Genomic DNA, 18,308 nt, shown 5'->3' with positions numbered 1-18,308 from the left:
CCTAGGGGAATTGTTATGGCATGCACTCTTTAGTGCACGGGGCCACCAGTGTGCTGTGTGTGTGCCTTGGCTTCTGTTGGAAAAGTTTATAGGCATTGTCAAGAATTATGTGATAGTATTTTGAAACACACATTATAAATAAAGTCTTTTGTAATTTTTTATTGTAGTGGTAAGAGAGATCCTAGCTGCTGAGACAAGACACTCAATCCCTGCCTGCTCTATGGTGCTCTGCAGCTGACCTTGACCTCTGACCTAGGGGAAGGATTTCCCTACAGGGATCAATAAAATATCCCATTATTACACTTTAATGAATGGAGGCGAGTATTTAAAGACATTATAAGCCTTCTGTATTTGCAGATTGACACCAACCCCCAACATGACCTGACCTCCACACACTTAACGACACTTTTGATACCTGGACTAAGAGATGGAGCTCAGCAAAATGTCCCAATTTACACAAAGACTGGATTCTTACTAATGATATAGTAAGGTATTGGGATGAATACCACACAGCTACAATGGATTGAGATGACACCGCAAGAGGATGAGCACTCATGTTGTCAGTGATGATGCACAGAAAAAGTCAAGCAGCAGCTCAGAGAGATGTATCAAATTACATTATGAGCCATGTGAGCATCATGAGGGGTCAAAGTCATCAGTTGCACCATTTAGAAAATAGATCATGACTCAGCTGAAATATTGCTAAAGGAATGTCACCCAAGCGGGCATCAAAGGTTTCTGTTTCACCCCGGCTTTTCTGGTTCAGCAGACTCAGTTTTCACATGAGTAATAATGACTTCATGTCACACTGCACTGCACATTTGCCAACTTTTATCAGAGGTAGTTTTGTTTGGTGTTTTTTTTTTTTTTTTTTTTTTTTCATGATACTGTATCACAGTAAAGGTGAGCAGTAAAGGGTAAAGTGTCCCAGGTATCACCACTGCATACCTATCTGCATATTTTCTCTTTCTCTGTCTCTCTGTCTCTCCCTTTTCTCTCATTTCTTTTCACTTTTTTTTTTCAAACTGCTGTATTTGATACTTTTTATTGTGTCATTATTATGTCTGGCCTCTCTGTAACTTTCTGTGCTGCTGCTCCTGTCTCCCTTTAAGAAGCGTATTATCTCAGTGGAACGTAGTTTGTTAGATAAAATGAAAATGAAAATAAATACATAAATAAATGGCTCTCTTTACTTCCATATTTGCTATAGAATAAAACGTTTTTGCACTTCATGTTACAACACAAAGGGTTTTTGACTGAGTTTGCATACAGCTAAGTTTGATATTTATTAACCCTTTGGTGCATAGCGGTCACTACAGTGGACAGCTGTTTAAAAGTCATTTTCTCCTAAATGCAATGGTTTCTATGGTGGAATTGCATATCAGCAATTCCACCATAGAACCCCCATTGAGGTTTATGTAGAGACTGTCAATTCTCTGCATACAACATATTAATACTAGTATCATGACATGGTAATACCAGTCCTGCATCCTTAAAGAAGTATGGAGACTCACAAAAGGGTTCATGCCCTAAGACGAGTAAAAACACATAAGAAAAAAATCTTGACCCAGGCTTTCATAATTCATGCATCAATGAGTTAATACTTACCTAGATTTCTGTAGTCATAACTTGTGATATGATGACATAACAGAAAGAAGCTGTCTACAGACAGAGGCAATTATGTTATCTTGTTTGAGTCCTGTGCTCTTCACATTGATTTAATGGACTGCTATAATGTATTCACATGATGAGCTGATAGTGTCGACTTACATCCTACAGTCTCACCTCAATAACATAACAAGTGAAAGGACAGGACCAGTTTGTTGTGTGAGAAGCACTGTGCAAGTATCTGCATCCTACCACCTGTGAATGCACATGCACTTTGCACTACACATACATCAGTGTGTGTGCACGCACATGCACGTGTGCAGATACATGCTTGTGTGTGTATTCCAGACTCTTACAAAATAATTTTTACGTTCAGTCATATCCACAGCTTATAAAACTAGAAAAAAGTCACTCAGTGGAGTGCATACCTCCAATGCTATGCAAATCTCAAGATCTGCCATTTCCACATCACACAGTTGATCAGATTCAGCTTTTATCAATTCTTATTTTCATGCTTTCAGTTGAAGGTCATGTTTTTGTTTAATAAATTCAAACATTAAACAATTATGTATGTGTGGCCACACCCACCACCACACTCCCTTTTTGGCCACCTGACACGGTAATTAGCTCTTACTTGTCTTGTGACAGAACCTGCTGCAAAGTTTTCTCATGTTATGTGAACCTGTTCAGAAGTTGCACACCTTGTTGTGATAGGCCACGCCCACTGCCACACTTTATTTTGGCCAATCATTGTAATCAGTTATATCTCGCCTTATGACCAAGCTTTCCACAAAACTTTGCCATGTTACGTGAATCTGCTTAGAAGTTTTATGCCTTTTGTGATCAGCGACACCCACCACTACAGAGTTTTGTGCAAATTTATTCATGAATTTTTAAGATGTTCTTCTAACAAACAGACAAGCACACAGATGGAATAGGGCAAAAACATAACCCCAGAGGTAATAACACCTAAGCAATGAGACCTTGGACAATTCTTTTTTGCTATGCAGATTCAAGAATAGCACAGTATCAATGAATGGACATTTTAGTGATACAGCACAACAAAACACAAACAGAGTCACGAGTGCAGCCAAAACCACAATCCCACTAACCACCTTTACTTGAAAAAAACATATATACTGTATAGGGGAAACACTGGTATAAGTATATCCATATTCATACTTATAAAACCACAGTCTAGCGGCCTGCCTGGTTTAGGTTACGCTGTCTTTAATGTGTCCGGCAGCAACATAGAGAGGAGGAGCCCGGGGATAGTATGGACCTTGCGGGAAACAGGGGCGGCTGCAGGCATAAATAAATATCCCCTGTGGAAAGCTGATACCGCGGCTCACATGTCCACTGCATAGATCTGAGCAGATGCATATCCACGCCTGTCTGCATCTTAATGGCCGCCCCAGGATGGCACGAAGCACTGTGCCGACGGTATACAATCACTGCCCTGCTACATCATACATGTGTGTGTAGGTGTGTGTGTGTGTGTGTGTGTGTGTGTGTGTCAGCCCATGCTTCACTGTGCCTGTTGTGATTGAGGATAGCTGTGGTTAAAGTGCTATGAAACTGATGCAGTGTCACTGGAACTCAAGAAGCAGTACAGTCATCCCTGTTCTCTCAGTGAGGCTGTGAAGCTGAAGGGTGATCGTGCTTTTCCTCCTTCTGCCCCTAAACTTTGGAACAGCCTTTCCACCAACAGCAGATTTTCACACAAACAATTTAAGACCCATTTTTTTAAAAAAAATTTCCTGTATCTGACTTCTTGTACTGACATTTCTCTGTTCTTGCCGCGTTGCTCTTTTGTTATGGAATTGTTATATGTGCTCTTGTTGTTGCAGTATCCAACTGTGAAGCACTTTATCACACTCAGCTTGATTTTTGTAGGTTGCTCATGATCTCAGCTCAACGTGCCATTCTTTATTTTCAATATTTTCAAGTCAGTAATCCTCACATCCAATCAGAGCCTGTTGCATCATAGCACAGAAACATGTCGGCATTATGTAGCAGTTGGCAAAGGGATGGTGAACCTTGTGTAAAACAGAGATTTCCTTATTTAGTGTAGCTCTGTCTGATCCCTTGCACTGAAATCCTTCTTTTTCTTAGCTAAAATGTGAACTCAGAGCTGTTGCTTTGATGTCATTGTTGCTATGAATCAGGACCAAATGAGGACTACAAATTGAAGGGATTTTTTTTATGTTGCAGTGGGCGATGAGTTGCTGTATAAAGGCTTCCACGTGGCATGCTGAGCTGAAATCATAAACAACCCATCAAAACGAAGTAGAGCCTTTGGCATCACAGTTTAGGTGCTACATAAATAGTTTTACTTACTGATATTGATGAATAATTTCCCAGTTCCTTGCCACTTTCCCTTGCAATGTGTCTTAATATCTACCTTAAAGACAGACTAAACACCACTGCAGCTTAAGTTTTGTCTGTCGGTTACAATTTTCAGACCAAATAATCCCACTGCTCAGTGGCTGCTAGAGGAAAAAATAGTGGAATCTTCCTTTAATACAGATGTAATGAAACCATCTTATATGAGGGTCCACTGCTAGAGAGCAGCTTGCCAGTCTTCAGATACAGATCAATGCAAACAACTGAGACCAGTGGAGCCAGAGACTCCCTTCTGATCCAATTTACCATCGCTGTAATTCATATGATCGTACTGCCTCTGAGGCTGCACACACACACACACACATACAGACACACACGCACATGTACATCACCAGCATTACTTGGGTTACAGCAGGGAATAAAGGTTGGACAAACGTATGCACAAAAACAAAAAAAGGGAATTTTTACAAACTAAAACGTCATTCATATTAAACCTGCAAACCTTTACCACAAGGAGCCATTATTAAAAAAATCTAATAAAAACAGATTTGGCTCAACACTCACACAAAGAATCCTTCCTGTTGTTGTAGAAAAGCCACACTAATAAACACTAAAGCATTAAGCTGTTAACAAACCATTATTTCTTATGTAGTCTTGCATTTCTGGGAATATTATGTTATTTTTCTTATCCCTGTGGACATCTGGCCAAATGCAAACCAAATCACATTCAGAGCTGATCATGTTGATATTTCCAGAGCTGCTGAAATGGGGTTTGATAGCTACAACATCAGAAGCAAACATCAGGTTTTAATGTCATTTCCTCAGAATCAAAGACTTAGGGTTTCTTTCAGGAGGTGCACTGACATTTAACAATCATAATCAGTTTCTCCATTTACAACAGGCTGAATAGGCCATAATGCAATGTAGCAACAAGTCATGTGCTTTGAATGACAGGGGTGATCATAGATACACTCCAGGCTTCTCAAACTCGTGAGCTGGTTCGTTTTACAGACATGTTCATGTGCTTAACTTTGACTGACACAATTACTAGCTACATCTCTCCGGATGTAGCTGAAAGGCATGCTGGGAAATGGCCCTCTGGGACACAAACAGTTTTGCTTTACACATTATGTATTTGGCGTGTACACAGGACCATGCACTGGCAAAGGGAAAGTCACTCAGCTCCCTTTTTTAAGCAGCGCAGGGCTTTTTCCAAGGACACCCTGCTGCGATTGAAGAGGAGGTTACAGACAAATATGAGAGAAAATATCAATAAGGACATTCTAGGAGAGCAATTTTATTTACTGTAGTTATTAAAGACAGTGTGGGAGGGACGCTCACTTTTAATGAAATTAAAAATGACTTTTGTAATTTATTTTTCTTTATTTATTTCTTTTAGCAATTTCACCAAAACATGCACCTAATTAACAAATAACCAGGAAAATACATTTTTAACATTTATATTCTCTCATATATTTACATAAACATCTCATTACTTTTACTCTCTGAATAACAACATATTTGTAGTGTTTTTTGTGCACCATAAGGCCTAATAAAATTTCCAGCCAATAATGCTATCATTTTGACTCAGAGAGGAAACAGGAAGCATTTCAATGATGTCATGCTTTTGTAACAGAACATATTTCCAGTTTAAGAATTGCATTTATGACCTTTCTGCTTTTTTCACAGAGATACAACAAGGGGATTGGGAAGAAATTCATGGCCAATCCAATGTGAGAGTCAAACCATGGACATTACAGTTACATGAAGGATGTTCTAGCTGAGTGAGTCATCAGGGCACACTGACATTTCTCACTCCTCAAGGAAAGAGTAATCAAACCTGAGAGGCACAAAGCATCAAAATAATATCAAAATACTCACTGGAAAGATCACATTAAATATTAAGTGAAAGCAGACATACAGCGACTTCCAAATGCATATATACAGTAGCTTTGGTGTGCGAAGAAAATAGTATCTGTCTATAAATTTGCAGCAGATACCTCCTTAAATAACTTCCTCTTTTTCACTTTGGTACTTAGTCAGGCATCCTCTGGCTCTGCTCAGAGATAATGTGGTGGTCAGGAGTCTCACCGCTGGAGTCACATGTGGGCCTGAAGGCCTCAGATCAGGTTCCCAGCAGAGATCCTGCAGCAAGGTGAGTCTGCAAGACAAGGTCAATCGCTGCAGAGAAATAAAAACTAAAGAGCCAAAAAAAAAAAAAAAAAAAAGATATGACATGATGACAACACCTGATATCTACAGTTTCAAATGAAAAGGAGAGGAAAATAAATAATAAAGGTAAGATGAAAGGTTTGAGCCAAGAAGGATTTCTAGCCATAACAAGGACAAAACAACAGAAATTAAAAATAAAAATGACCATCCATTAATCAATTAATTAAGTCAGTGAACCATTTTTTTCTTTAAATCTGTTTCTTCCATGACAAAGTGAAGCACACAGTCTCTGAATTTAAAATATCCTCTTTAATTTACTGTAAATGCAATTAATTAATGTCCTGTACTATGAAATGCCTACAGAAATAAGTGAAGTATGCTGATATTTTGAGATAAAATAAACTCCAGCCAAACACAAACTGCCAAAATCCCTTCAGTTAATAAATTGCATCCTTCAGCAGCATTTAATTAAAATTTTGGCCATCTCTGCGTACCACCCCATTTGACTCAATTATCCTCACTTTGCTTGCTCTAAAAGGCAATTTAAGGCAATTTAAAAGGCAAAAATTAGGATTCTCAAAGCTCCTGCACTTTCATGCTCAAAAGCAATCTGTGCCGGTGACATGGCCTCATGTATCTCATAGTTCTGCTCCCCTCCGCTGCATCACAGAAACTGAAAACTGTAACAGTGCTCTGATAAAAATACATGTAGAGCTAAAGCTATACTTCCCATTCATTCTGAGCTGCATCAATTATTCATAAATCCTCTTGTTGACTGTGCTGTTCATCAGATCGATGCCTGTGTAATGTCGGCTTGATACGAGCCCCTGGTCGAGTCCCCACACTGCCATGATGGACTGGAGCAGGTTAATGGACCGGCTGGATTTCACCAGCTGCTGTAGGCACTTCCTGGACAAATGTGCACACAGCACGCCGTTGACTCTTACACTTTATAAGACTGGCCATGTAAAGCAAATCAGCAGGTGTCTGTCCGTATGGGTATGCTATTTATTAATATATGGAATCATGTATAGATGTGTACATGTACTACATAGATGCTGCTTTCTTTAAAATTTGTTTGCACTACTTATTCTGTTTTGGAGCAGTAGTAGCAGCAGCCAGGAGCGGACTTACCATTAGGCAAAACTAGGTGGTTGCCTAGGGCCCCAAGTTCCTGAGGGCCCCATAAAACTCCTCATACACTTATGGTTAATACAGTTATTACTTATTTGCGCACATTAATTATGTTTTTGATTAAAATACTTTTGCTAAAATGCTAGCAGAATGCTTATCGTATTATGTGTGTCTCAGGGCCCCTGTTTTGTGTGTTGTCCTCTCATCTCAGAGGGCCCCATGCCTGCCTTTGCCTTGGGCCCCAAATTTCTTAAATCCGCCACTGGCAGCAGCAGCAGCAGCAGCAGTAGTAGTAGTAGTAGTAGTAGTAGTAGTAGTAGTAGTAGAAGTATTAGCAGTAGTAGTAGTAGTAGTTGTAGTAGTAGTTATTGTCATTGTCTTTTTTCTTCATCTTTTTCTTGAACATTTTTGTATGTGTTCAGTCATTAGCTTCATATTTTCTCAGTTTTTTTTTTTAATGTAAATGTTTATTCTGGATGTATCCCATTGAACTTGCCCCTTCTTTTGTACATCAGTCTGTGGGATTTAAATTTAAATGTAAGTCACTTATGATGTAATTAATGCAATTTTTATATGAGATTTTCTCATTTTTCATGAAATATAACAACTGGCCTATTACATTGCAACACTTATTTTGTCTTTGCAGAAAAAAGTAAAATGCAATAATAAAAAAAAATAGTGAAATGGCGTAAGCCATCTGCCTCTAGCAGCCCACTGGCTCAATGCATGTCAGGGGAATGAAGGTATTGAGAGATTAGGGTTTGCACATTTTGTCCTGAGGGTGATGCTAGAGGAAAGGTCATGAGGTCAGCCAAACGGACAGGGTTCACGCTCTGGGGAGCATTAAGGCTTTTCCCAAATTTCATAATAGATTCCAAGGTCTGTTGCCTGGGTATGCTGCAGGCCTAAGTTGTTGAATGAAGGGATGCAGGGACCAAAGGCCTTAATTCCACGTTCAGTTTTCATTGGCCTTTGTGTTTCAGTCTCACTCTCTCACTCTGTCTCTTTCTTGTTCAATTCGGCTTCATCAGTTGACCCCAGTTCATATTAGCAGAAATGCAAAGAAATAAAAAAAAACTATATTTTCATTCCATGTAAGCCTGTGTTGTAATGTGATGGCCAGTGTATGCACATCTTGATACCATGATACTTAATCAGACACTACATGGTACCAAATTTAGTACAACTGTGATTAATAAACTGAATGTTGGCTATGATATTAATTTTATGTTAATTGTAAATGCATCCAGTGCTCTGTATGCATTCACAAATCAACTCCACACTTCATAGACTCTGCTTGCCAGCAGCATATAAGAGACAGCAATATAAAAGGGCTATGCGCAGCTATCTCACTAGCAACAACTTGTTGATCATTTGGGCAGATGAGATTAAGGAAAGCTATTTTGTGGGATGTGACCAGAGAAGGAATGCCTGAAGAAAACAGAAACCAGAACAAATTCCTTCATGCCTCCTTGAAACTTCTTTTTTACTTGTTTGATCTGTTCAAGAAATTAAAGTTGGGCTCCATTTTCGTTCTGTTTCAAATCATTTTCTGTCACTACACAATGGCTCACCTCAGCATGTGTGTGTGTGTGTGTGTGTGTATCTGCCTGTGCATGTCTGTTTGTCTGTTTGAGTTTATGGAGTCCATGTAAACCACTGGCATCCGCACACTATTGACCTGTTTCCATTGACAGCTTGTGTGTTTGTTTGTGTGTGTGTGTGTGTGTGTGTGTGTGTGTGTGTGTGTGCGTGTTTGTGAGTATGTGTGTGTTTCTCCGTTCCATTACTCCACTGAGTCCACTGGGCTTTCGTTCAATGTAGAGGTTGAATGTTTTGTGGCATGTGCGGTAAACAGCAAATTTCTGAGAATCTGTGAATGGGTGGTAACTAGTACTCAGATTATGTAGTCAGATTACCAATACAAAGTAACTGTGGCTTTTTGATTACACAGAATTTAAAAAGGGTAAATGTTGATGAGCTGATTTTGCATTTTCACTCACTTCCCACCCACACAGTTAACCCCACAATTAAAGATACAAATGTCTCCTAAAAAAGTCTAACTTGTATAAACAGAGATACATAGAGAAGAATCTTTTGGGACCTTTCTTTATCTACTCTAAATCATTTACAGTTACTCACAGATTCATGACATGAATTTTCAGACGTTGACCTGATGGGAAATAGGGTTTAACCACATTGGCTTGTCCAGTTTCATTTCCTGTAGACCCAACAGGCCTTTTAGTAACCATCTGAGGGAGTTGAGGTGATATAAAATAAGAAATAAGGCACTACACACATTTACTATCTTATGTGACTGCATAATCATATCCTGGGATGACCACACTCTTGTAAGCAAGAGTAGCCTGTGGTGCTTTGCTTTTCAGTCTAAACCATTTGCATATAATTGACCTGGCTGACCTGGATAAATTGACCTGGTTGTGTGCCAGAACATGCGGTGTTATCATCCTACTGGGCTCTGTGATAATGTGAAGAGCATTAAATATTCAGTTAAGAGGAAGTTGAGTGTCACTACATTATCTGAGATGTCAGGCATTTATTGATGACTATCCTTTATCTGTTGAAGCAGCAAGAACACACACACACACACACACACACACACACACACACACACACACACACACACACACACACACACACACACAAAGGGCACAGGGAGTAATATTATTTGAGTGATAGATCTTGTCAATTTGTTTCATGAATTATAGATCTTACAAAATGTCATCCAGAACAAGTAGGCGAGCCTGCTCAGACACACAGTGTGTATGACATCACCTTGACAGATGAGTCCTCTCACCACTGGAAGTTGGTGGAAGTTTTAACTGAGAAACTCAAAGGTTATCCAATCAATAAGAAAAGCTTTTTAAATGCTTGGTTGTTTCCTCTACAGGGCTGAATTGTTAATTCGGAGACTGCTTTGCAGCTAATGTGTAAGCCAGTGCAGGCTATTACTAAATATGAGGAATAATCTTGTTGTACAAACGTGTCTTCCACAGATTATAGGCTTCAAACTCCCCTTGAACTGCCCTAACGCTTTAGGTGAAGCTTTAGGGTTTTTGATCAAATTAAAATGAGCAAAGTCGACATGCACTGATAGAATTAGGACCACGAATAATCCATTTTGTGAATGAGTTAGATCTGCCCAGCTGGTCTGGATACTGATTCTTATCTGTTGTTGGGGAATGGCATTCGTCAATGAATGCGTAAAGGAGATGCAAGGGAGGGAGGGAGGAAGGGAGGATGTCCCACTGCCATTAACCTGAGACCCCCCTTCTCCATTCAGAGTCGACTCTGGCTGAGAGGAAACTGCTGTTCCCTCGGGGATTTGGCATCGTAATTATATAGGAAGCGGAACAGTCTGCAGTCTGTTCGAGCTGGAAGCGCTGCAGGGTGATCATACACGTCCGCTAACGCACAGAGATGCAGAGGGCTTGATATGGATATGGAGCTGTCCTGCTGAAACTGTTTGGAAGGTAAGATTTTCTCTCGCGTCAATCTTCAAACAATTTAGATCAACAAAGACTGCCAGTAAGTTTCCCAGTGTTCAAGATCCGTTCAAGTTGACGCGATTTTATTCTAATGTCAGTCACTGCTGTAAATGGGACTGCACTGAGGCTGACCAACGTGACAATGACTGGGTGAAGCGTTTGGCAGTTTTGAAAGTTAAGGAGAAAATAAAAGCTAGCCTACAGTAACTTGCCTCTTTCACTGCCTGAGAGTGATACACCTACATTACAATTAATTAATTAAGCAATTTCTCTGCGGGTCGCTCCCGAAATTGGCCATCATCATCATCAAAAAAAAAAAAAAAAAAAAAAAAAAAAAGGACCTTTGCATCCAGAGACTCACTATAGGACCTATTACTCATGTGCACACAGAATTAGTCGGCTGCTCAAGGATTCTTGTCAGTAATTCAGAGTTATCTTATTTGTTCTAAGAAAAATACAAAAAAAAAAAAAAAAAAAAAAAAAAAAAAAAGGATGAATAAATGAATAAAGGGCAAATCTGAGAACTTTTTAATATGTTCTTTAAGCTCTGATGACTTTTCCAGCACAGCAGAGTAGAGTACCATAGGGAACCTTTCTAAAGAGCATCTTTACAGCACCAAGATTGATTCCGCTGTGGAACCAGCCTCAAGAACCATTTTGTGGGAGCTACTAGCTCTTTGTGGTGAGAATATAGGTTACACACTCTGCAAAAGCCATTGAATCTTATGTCACTGGGGCTCTGACAAAATGAACAATGCTGTATATCTTTTGCCCCAGGAACACTGAAATTCAACTTTATGAAACTGCAGCAGAAAATTTATTTTACTGTTTCAGGCTTCTAGGCCATTTTTAATGTATTTGCTTTAATAAATGTGTGAATGATTTGAGACATTGTTCTTATGCTGTGATGACTTTGATGTGTCATGTTTTTTAAGGTGTTGCAGAGCAAGAGGAGGCAGCAGCCATGTCAGAGAAGAAGTCGCGGGGTTCAGACACACGTCCCAAGAGTGGCCTCCGCAGTTGGAGTGCTGATAGTTATGTTTGGCGAGGGAAAAAACGCTCCCAGAGCTTACGCAACGAGCCGAGTTCTGGAGGACTGGAGGCAGAGGGGATGGAGGAGTTGGGTGTCCGTTCTACATCCTGTCCAAGGCGGCGCAGAGAGAGGAAATGTAGCTGTAGTGCTATGGGGGATGCACTGACATCTGCAGACATGGATGTGGTTTGTCGGAAAGCTTTGTCAAGGCGCTCCCTGCGGCAGAAGTTCCAGGATGCCGTGGGCCAGTGTTTCCCTCTCCGCTCTCACCATCATCACCACCATCATCACCACCATCCCCCGGGCTCCTCACGGCCTTTCTCTGTGCTCCTCTGGTCCAAACGCAAGATTCATGTCTCAGAGCTCATGCAGGACAAGTGCCCCTTCTCATCTAAGTCTGAACTAGCCCGCTGTTGGCACCTTATCAAAAAACAGGGCATCCACCCAAGTGCCATCAAGGGCATGGAGGCTCCCCACAAACCCAATGTCTCATCATCTTCTTCCTCCTCCCCACCACCAACGCCCCTCTCCTGGGAGGACATCAGCTGCTCCCCTGGGCCTGGGAGCACCAGTCTGGACGACTGGGACCCTTCTTGTCCCCACGGAGCAGCGGAGGGCAGCTGCAGCCACACTGACTACATCCTGGTCCCAGATCTACTCCAGATCAACAACAGCCCCTGCTACTGGGGGGTGCTGAACCGCTTTGAGGCAGAGGAGCTTCTGGAGGGCCAACCAGAGGGCACATTCCTGCTTCGCGACTCTGCCCAAGATGAGTTCCTCTTCTCGGTCAGCTTCCGTCGCTACAGCCGCTCCCTGCATGCACGCATCGAGCAGAACGGCAAGCGCTTCAGCTTTGATAGACGTGACCCATGTATGTACCGTGATACCAGTGTGACGGGGCTACTGAGACACTACAGTGACCCAGCCACTTGTCTCTTCTTTGAGCCCTTGCTGTCACGGCCGCTACCAAGGACCTTTCCCTTCTCCCTCCAGCACATGTGCAGGGCTGTGATCTGTAGCTGCACCACCTACCAGGGCATTGAGAGCCTGCTGCTGCCCCCTCAGCTCAGGGAATACCTACGACAGTACCACATCAAGTGTAATGGAGCCTGCGCTGTGTGACACTCCAGAAAGGAGCTTTGTACCATGGCCATCATGGGCAATGCTTGAAACTAAAGCAACAGACCCTCTAAAAAAGAAAGCAAGAGCATTGCTGTTTAACACTGAGCAGCTTTGTTGTTGGGAATTCTTGACAAACCGGAGAGCAGTCAAACAAACACCTATTTTAAGAGGTTTACTGAAAAAACATGACTAGATTTTGTTCTTATAATTGTCTTGTAATTGTCTTATAATTATTCCACTCCAAGTACTAGGACCAAAACAAAGGTACAGAAGTCTCAAACTATGCCCAGTACAGTCCTGACATTCTTAATTATTTATTATTTCTCCAGTAAAGTGAAGAAGTGTGTCCTAAGGGTAAGGTGGAATGGTCCTCTGATGGTAAAACTTTTCAAGATTGCCCAATAAAGGTGAAAACCATAAGACTTCTAGTGCACAACCGTGACTAACTGTAAAGTAGACACTGAGTATTACTCCCCAAAGACATTGTGTGGACAGTGAGATGGTGAACAGCGCCTGATGGATCACATGACCATGCTTACCTCTTTCTGGAAAGGTGGGATCAGACATGCAGGAGACGAAGAGGATGTGTGTTTTTGTGAAGATCTGTCACTTTTATGTACATGGGGATCAATATGGGAGAGAGTGAAGAGAGATGGGAAAGAGATTAGTGATGATGACTCATAGTATTTATCTGGGCCTTAACACTCTTAGACAAGAATGTAGGATTTATGCACATCCCTGTATTCTTCCACTCTTTCAGTAATTGCCTTTTATACACACAAAGGTGAGAGCTTACCAGGAAATACTGAGTAAAGTGAAGTGGCGGTGGGGGTGGGGTAACGGGACTTTTTCTATATCACCACAAGATGGCGATACAACTGCACTCATGAGAGCTTTAGAGAAACTCCTCTAATGCTTTATTACTCACCATACACAATGTTCAGATGCTTCATCATCTGATATTAGCTGAAGGAAAATGATACTTCAGCATCAAGTGTGCCTCTGCAAATATTGCTTTTTTGAATATTGTTTACATTGTGGAGTACTATGGGCTTTATTCCTTAAAAAATGGGATCACCTCATCACAGGTTAGGCATATATTGTATTCATCACATTGATACGAAACCAATAAATGCCATGTACACTGACTCTGCAGCGTGACTGTTTTTCAGCCCTTGTCATTTGCTTTGCCCATTTTGTGCCAAATCGGACTGATTTAATGGTGCAGTACAAGTCATGCTTATCTACGCTGTGTTGCAGTTATGGGTTGTGTCATACTTAGACAGACAGGCTAATGGTATGGAAAATCCCCTTTTTGAAAATACTCCTTCTCCTTCTCTCAAAGCCTTGGCGAGGCTTTGAAAACAATTTGCCCCGCTCTCTACAAAAGACACCTCTAAATGCCAGCGCTTTAGAAGACAAAGTGGAAAGATAAGGTCATAAAAAAGACAATTTACCCCTATCTAGGATGGAATTCAGGTTTTCAAATGATTCATCATTCATTCACTTGATCTAAATGGCCATGCAAAGCAATATCTGCTTTGCAGTAACTATGCATACAATATAGTTGATGAATATCTATTATACAACCATTTGTGGTTCTTCACAATAATTCATATATATATAGAGAGAGAGAGAGAGTTTTTTTTTTATCTTACTTCTAATCATGTGTTTGTATTTCACTACCACATACGCACATTCTTGTGCATATTTGCAGAAAAGGATTAATGAGTATTAAATTTCATGGAAATCTTTTTGTCCAATGACTGCTGTTTTAGTTTGGACTTTAAGATTTGATCCCTTTAACTGTTACGCGACCCTTTGACTTGTCGGTGCACAGTTTCAGTCACTGGACGGAGTCAGGAGCCACACATATTGATTTTTCTGGACCACAGACATGAAACATTAATGACCTCTTGCATGAATCGGTTAGTGAGCGCCTTTCAGAAGCTCAAAAATCATATCTAGCATTACACCACATTTATATTACATTTGATATCCACATCTGAGGAATTAAACAGCTTTTGCATCTTGAGTTAGCCCAGGCCTATCTCTTCCCTGCATGTAGGTTTTGTTTGAAACTCATAAATACTGCATGCAGACGCACACACACACACACACACACACACACACACATGCACGCACGCACGCACGCACGCACACGCACGCACACACACACACACACACACACACACACTGATTTGTGCGGACTATTAGATTTCAGAGATGTAATATTTAGACACACAACTGTCTGGCAGCAGAGTACTTCCTGTTGCACTAATAAAAGTATCCCCCGAGACGAGTCTCAAACAGGCCAGTGTAAAGTCAGCTGAGGGGAGATTGCCTCAAAGAGTCAAAGAGTCAAGAGGTACAATATATTAACAACAACAGGAATGAAGTAAATAATTAAATGTCTGTGGAGATTCTCAGTCCTCCAGGTCATGGTGATGACTGGAGGATGACTGGAGGTCAACTGGACTTGTTTGTTGACTCTTGAAGACATTTCCCTTCTCATCCAAGAAGCTTACAGGAACTGCAGGCTATGAGTGAGTGAATAATTGTTTCTCACAGTCAGTTTGCTGTCTGATCCTCATCTAGTTTGATATAGAATAACCCTCTCTCTCAATTTAAATAAGAATAAATACAGCCATAATAATAAAAATATTAGTTGAATTTAACAATAATTAAACGCAATGGCAACAAGACAAGACTATTGCGACTACTATGTGAAACTGTCAAATAAATAGAAAAAATGAAAGAAGAAAGAAACAAAATATTCCAGATGATAGCTATACAATTAAATCATATCAGTATATCGTATTCAGTTTTCCTATTGCTATGCAGCTTTAGTGATTCTAATAAAGGAGGCATGAAACCTGGGTTCAATATTTATTGACCCAAACATTTCCCTTCATATCATTATGTTTACAGTATAATGTAATTTCTCGTTTTTGTTTTTTCATTGATGGAATTTAAACTCAAGCTATAACTGGAAATGTGTTTGTAGTATATGGTCAAATCATCCCTGGGTGTTACAGTGACATTATTATCCTACAACAGGTACACTCTGCTTGAGTTGGTGCACCTGCGTCAGTCTGTAAAGGTTAGGGGGACAAGTTTGCCTTCAAGGCTTTCTGACAGAGAGCCTTTTATTTCTGAGGGTTACAGTTGGGGTAAGGATGGGTTAGAGAGGCTTTCTGACATAAAGCCCTAAGGGCAAATTTGCCTCATGTGTGTCTGTAAATCCAAAATGCAATTAAAATAAAAAAAAATAATAATAATAAAAAAAAAGAATTTCCTCTCTCTTCTTTTGTGAAAACATATTCAAATATACAGAAATTTCAGATAGTGCTCAACAAAAAGTTATACAAAGAAACAGGACAATAAATTAAAATAAATAATATAATACAAGAAAATAAAGATTCATATAAAAACAATAATGGGAAAATAGAGAATATAAAAACAGTATAGACAAAAACATAAAAATTACACCTCTTTAAAAATTTCAGTTTACAGTTTTATTATTTTTTTAGTGTCTATGACTTTAATAGTTTTTATATATTCTTTAACTTCATATAAAAAAAAACAAAAAACAATGACATTGGGCCATGCAAAAAAGAAAAAAAAAAAAAAAAAAAAAAGTAGGAGTCCGCGTGGTGACGTCATGACGTAGCTGGCGGGAGCTGTGACGCCGCGGTTCCTTGTTTTCAACACAGCGCGGGAGACTGCAGAGCAGAAAGTGCACCAAACTTCGAGACGTTGTAAGTTGTTTTACGCCATTTTTAACTTAATACTCTGTTAAATATCTGTTTTATTCTTTCTAAAGGCAAGTTGGCTGAATCGTGCATTGTGCCCGCCGTAAATATGATGGCACTGTTTCAATTTATCTTACATTTACGTTAAAACGACCTGCAGCTTGGCGTTATGGTTAGCGGTAGCGAGGTTTAAAATTAGTCAAAAGCTCACGGAGATAGCCGTCGCAGAAAACAGCTGAGAGAGTGGGGCAAGAGGATAAAAGTGGATGTGTTGGTGTATCATTAATGTGTGGTGCTGGCAGCTTCGGTTATTAGTGTCTGTCCGTATTCAGCAGCCTGAGGTTTATCGAAATGCCTTGTGAGAGGATGCCGATGCGCTACGGGCACTCGGAGGGACACACCGACGTCTGCTTCGATGACAGCGGAAAGTAGGTCAAACTTTACACTCCTAACACAAATATGCAACGTTACAGAGAAGATAAGCCAGTAAAAACAGCCACGGAGACCAATATTGTTCCTTCATTTGTGAAATAATGTACGACTCTTTACAAATGCATCACTGTTTGTGGCTGCAAGTCCGCACAGCATGACTGGAGTGTATGTTTTTGGACATCATAGAAATTCACCCACAGGTACTGCCAGTGATTTGAAATTTTTGAAAATGAATCCATGGCTTTGAGTTTGTTTGTTTGCTTGTTTTAAATGAAAATGCATCTCTTTGATCTAAGAATTTAGTTTGCTCTTGTACATGTCAACACTTACATACAGTGTGTTTATTTAAATGATAGGATAAATTATCTTCACTTCATCATACCGTGTTGAAGTGGCTGACAGACGTCTTATTGGATGATGAGGGGTTGCTGATAAGTTTGTGTAAATCCCGGTCAGTGATCCTGTTTCTTTCCTGTCTGTTGCTCAACGTCTGACCACTGTCACATTTCCTCAGGTTCATTGTGAGCTGTGGAAGTGACGGAGATGTTCGGATATGGGAGAGCCTGGATGATGACGACTCCAAGTCCATCTGTGTTGGAGAAAAGGCCTACTCGCTAGCACTAAAGGTGGGTTGGTGTTGGATACGTCATACTTTATCATGGTGTTTAACTGATCATGAATTTTCTTAGTTTTCTCAGTTTTTATGCACTTCCTCCACTGAATTAGTAGCAGTGCCTTCAACAGTGACCAAACAAAAACAACCCATTGCTCAACAACCCATTATTTGCATAAAAATGATCTTGAATGTGTCTTACAAAGAATTAAATTTAATTCTGTGATACCTGTAGACACTCTGTATTAGGTTATTGAATTACTTCTGCACATATCCTTTGGGATTTGATTGGCTGTTGGGGTTTTGATTCAGCATCCACATTGTGTATTCTTCTTCAAAGAATGGAAAGCTGGTGACCGCGGCCTCGAACAACACAGTGCAGATCCACACATTTCCTGATGGTGATCCAGACGGCATCCTGACGCGGTTCACCACCAACCCCACCCACGTCACCTTCAACAGCATTGGCTCCAGAGTTGCTGCTGGCTCCAGGTAATCAAACACGTCTAACTGCTTAACTGTGGAACAAGATCGATCTTGGTATTTCTGACAAATGTGTGTATCATAATGCATAAATAAGAGAT

General features: G+C 40.4%; 2 protein-coding genes across 3 annotated transcripts in view; both read left to right on the top strand.

Moving 5' to 3' along the window:
• The first annotated feature begins 11,730 nt into the window (after positions 1 to 11,730).
• Positions 11,731 to 12,924, top strand: socs4 (suppressor of cytokine signaling 4). Its single transcript, XM_030048303.1, has one exon. The coding sequence runs from the start codon at positions 11,734 to 11,736 to the stop codon at positions 12,922 to 12,924; it is 1,191 nt and encodes a 396-aa protein (XP_029904163.1). The 5' UTR covers positions 11,731 to 11,733.
• Positions 12,925 to 16,587: 3,663 nt separating this feature from the next.
• The window catches only part of wdhd1 (WD repeat and HMG-box DNA binding protein 1), a 36,750-nt gene continuing 35,029 nt past the window's right edge, over positions 16,588 to 18,308 (top strand). For both annotated transcript variants that reach the window (XM_030048356.1, XM_030048355.1), the window contains exons 1-4: positions 16,588 to 16,685; positions 17,012 to 17,107; positions 17,626 to 17,737; positions 18,065 to 18,216. In XM_030048356.1, the coding sequence (XP_029904216.1) occupies positions 17,031 to 17,107; positions 17,626 to 17,737; positions 18,065 to 18,216 (341 nt within the window). In that variant the 5' untranslated portion in view covers positions 16,588 to 16,685; positions 17,012 to 17,030. The remainder of the gene's footprint in view (positions 16,686 to 17,011; positions 17,108 to 17,625; positions 17,738 to 18,064; positions 18,217 to 18,308) is intronic.

Source organism: Myripristis murdjan, chromosome 3 (assembly GCF_902150065.1).
Source record: "Myripristis murdjan chromosome 3, fMyrMur1.1, whole genome shotgun sequence".
Lineage (NCBI taxonomy): Eukaryota > Metazoa > Chordata > Actinopteri > Holocentriformes > Holocentridae > Myripristis > Myripristis murdjan.
Note: the sequence above shows the minus strand (reverse complement) of the source record. Positions and strands in the feature narration are given on the sequence as shown.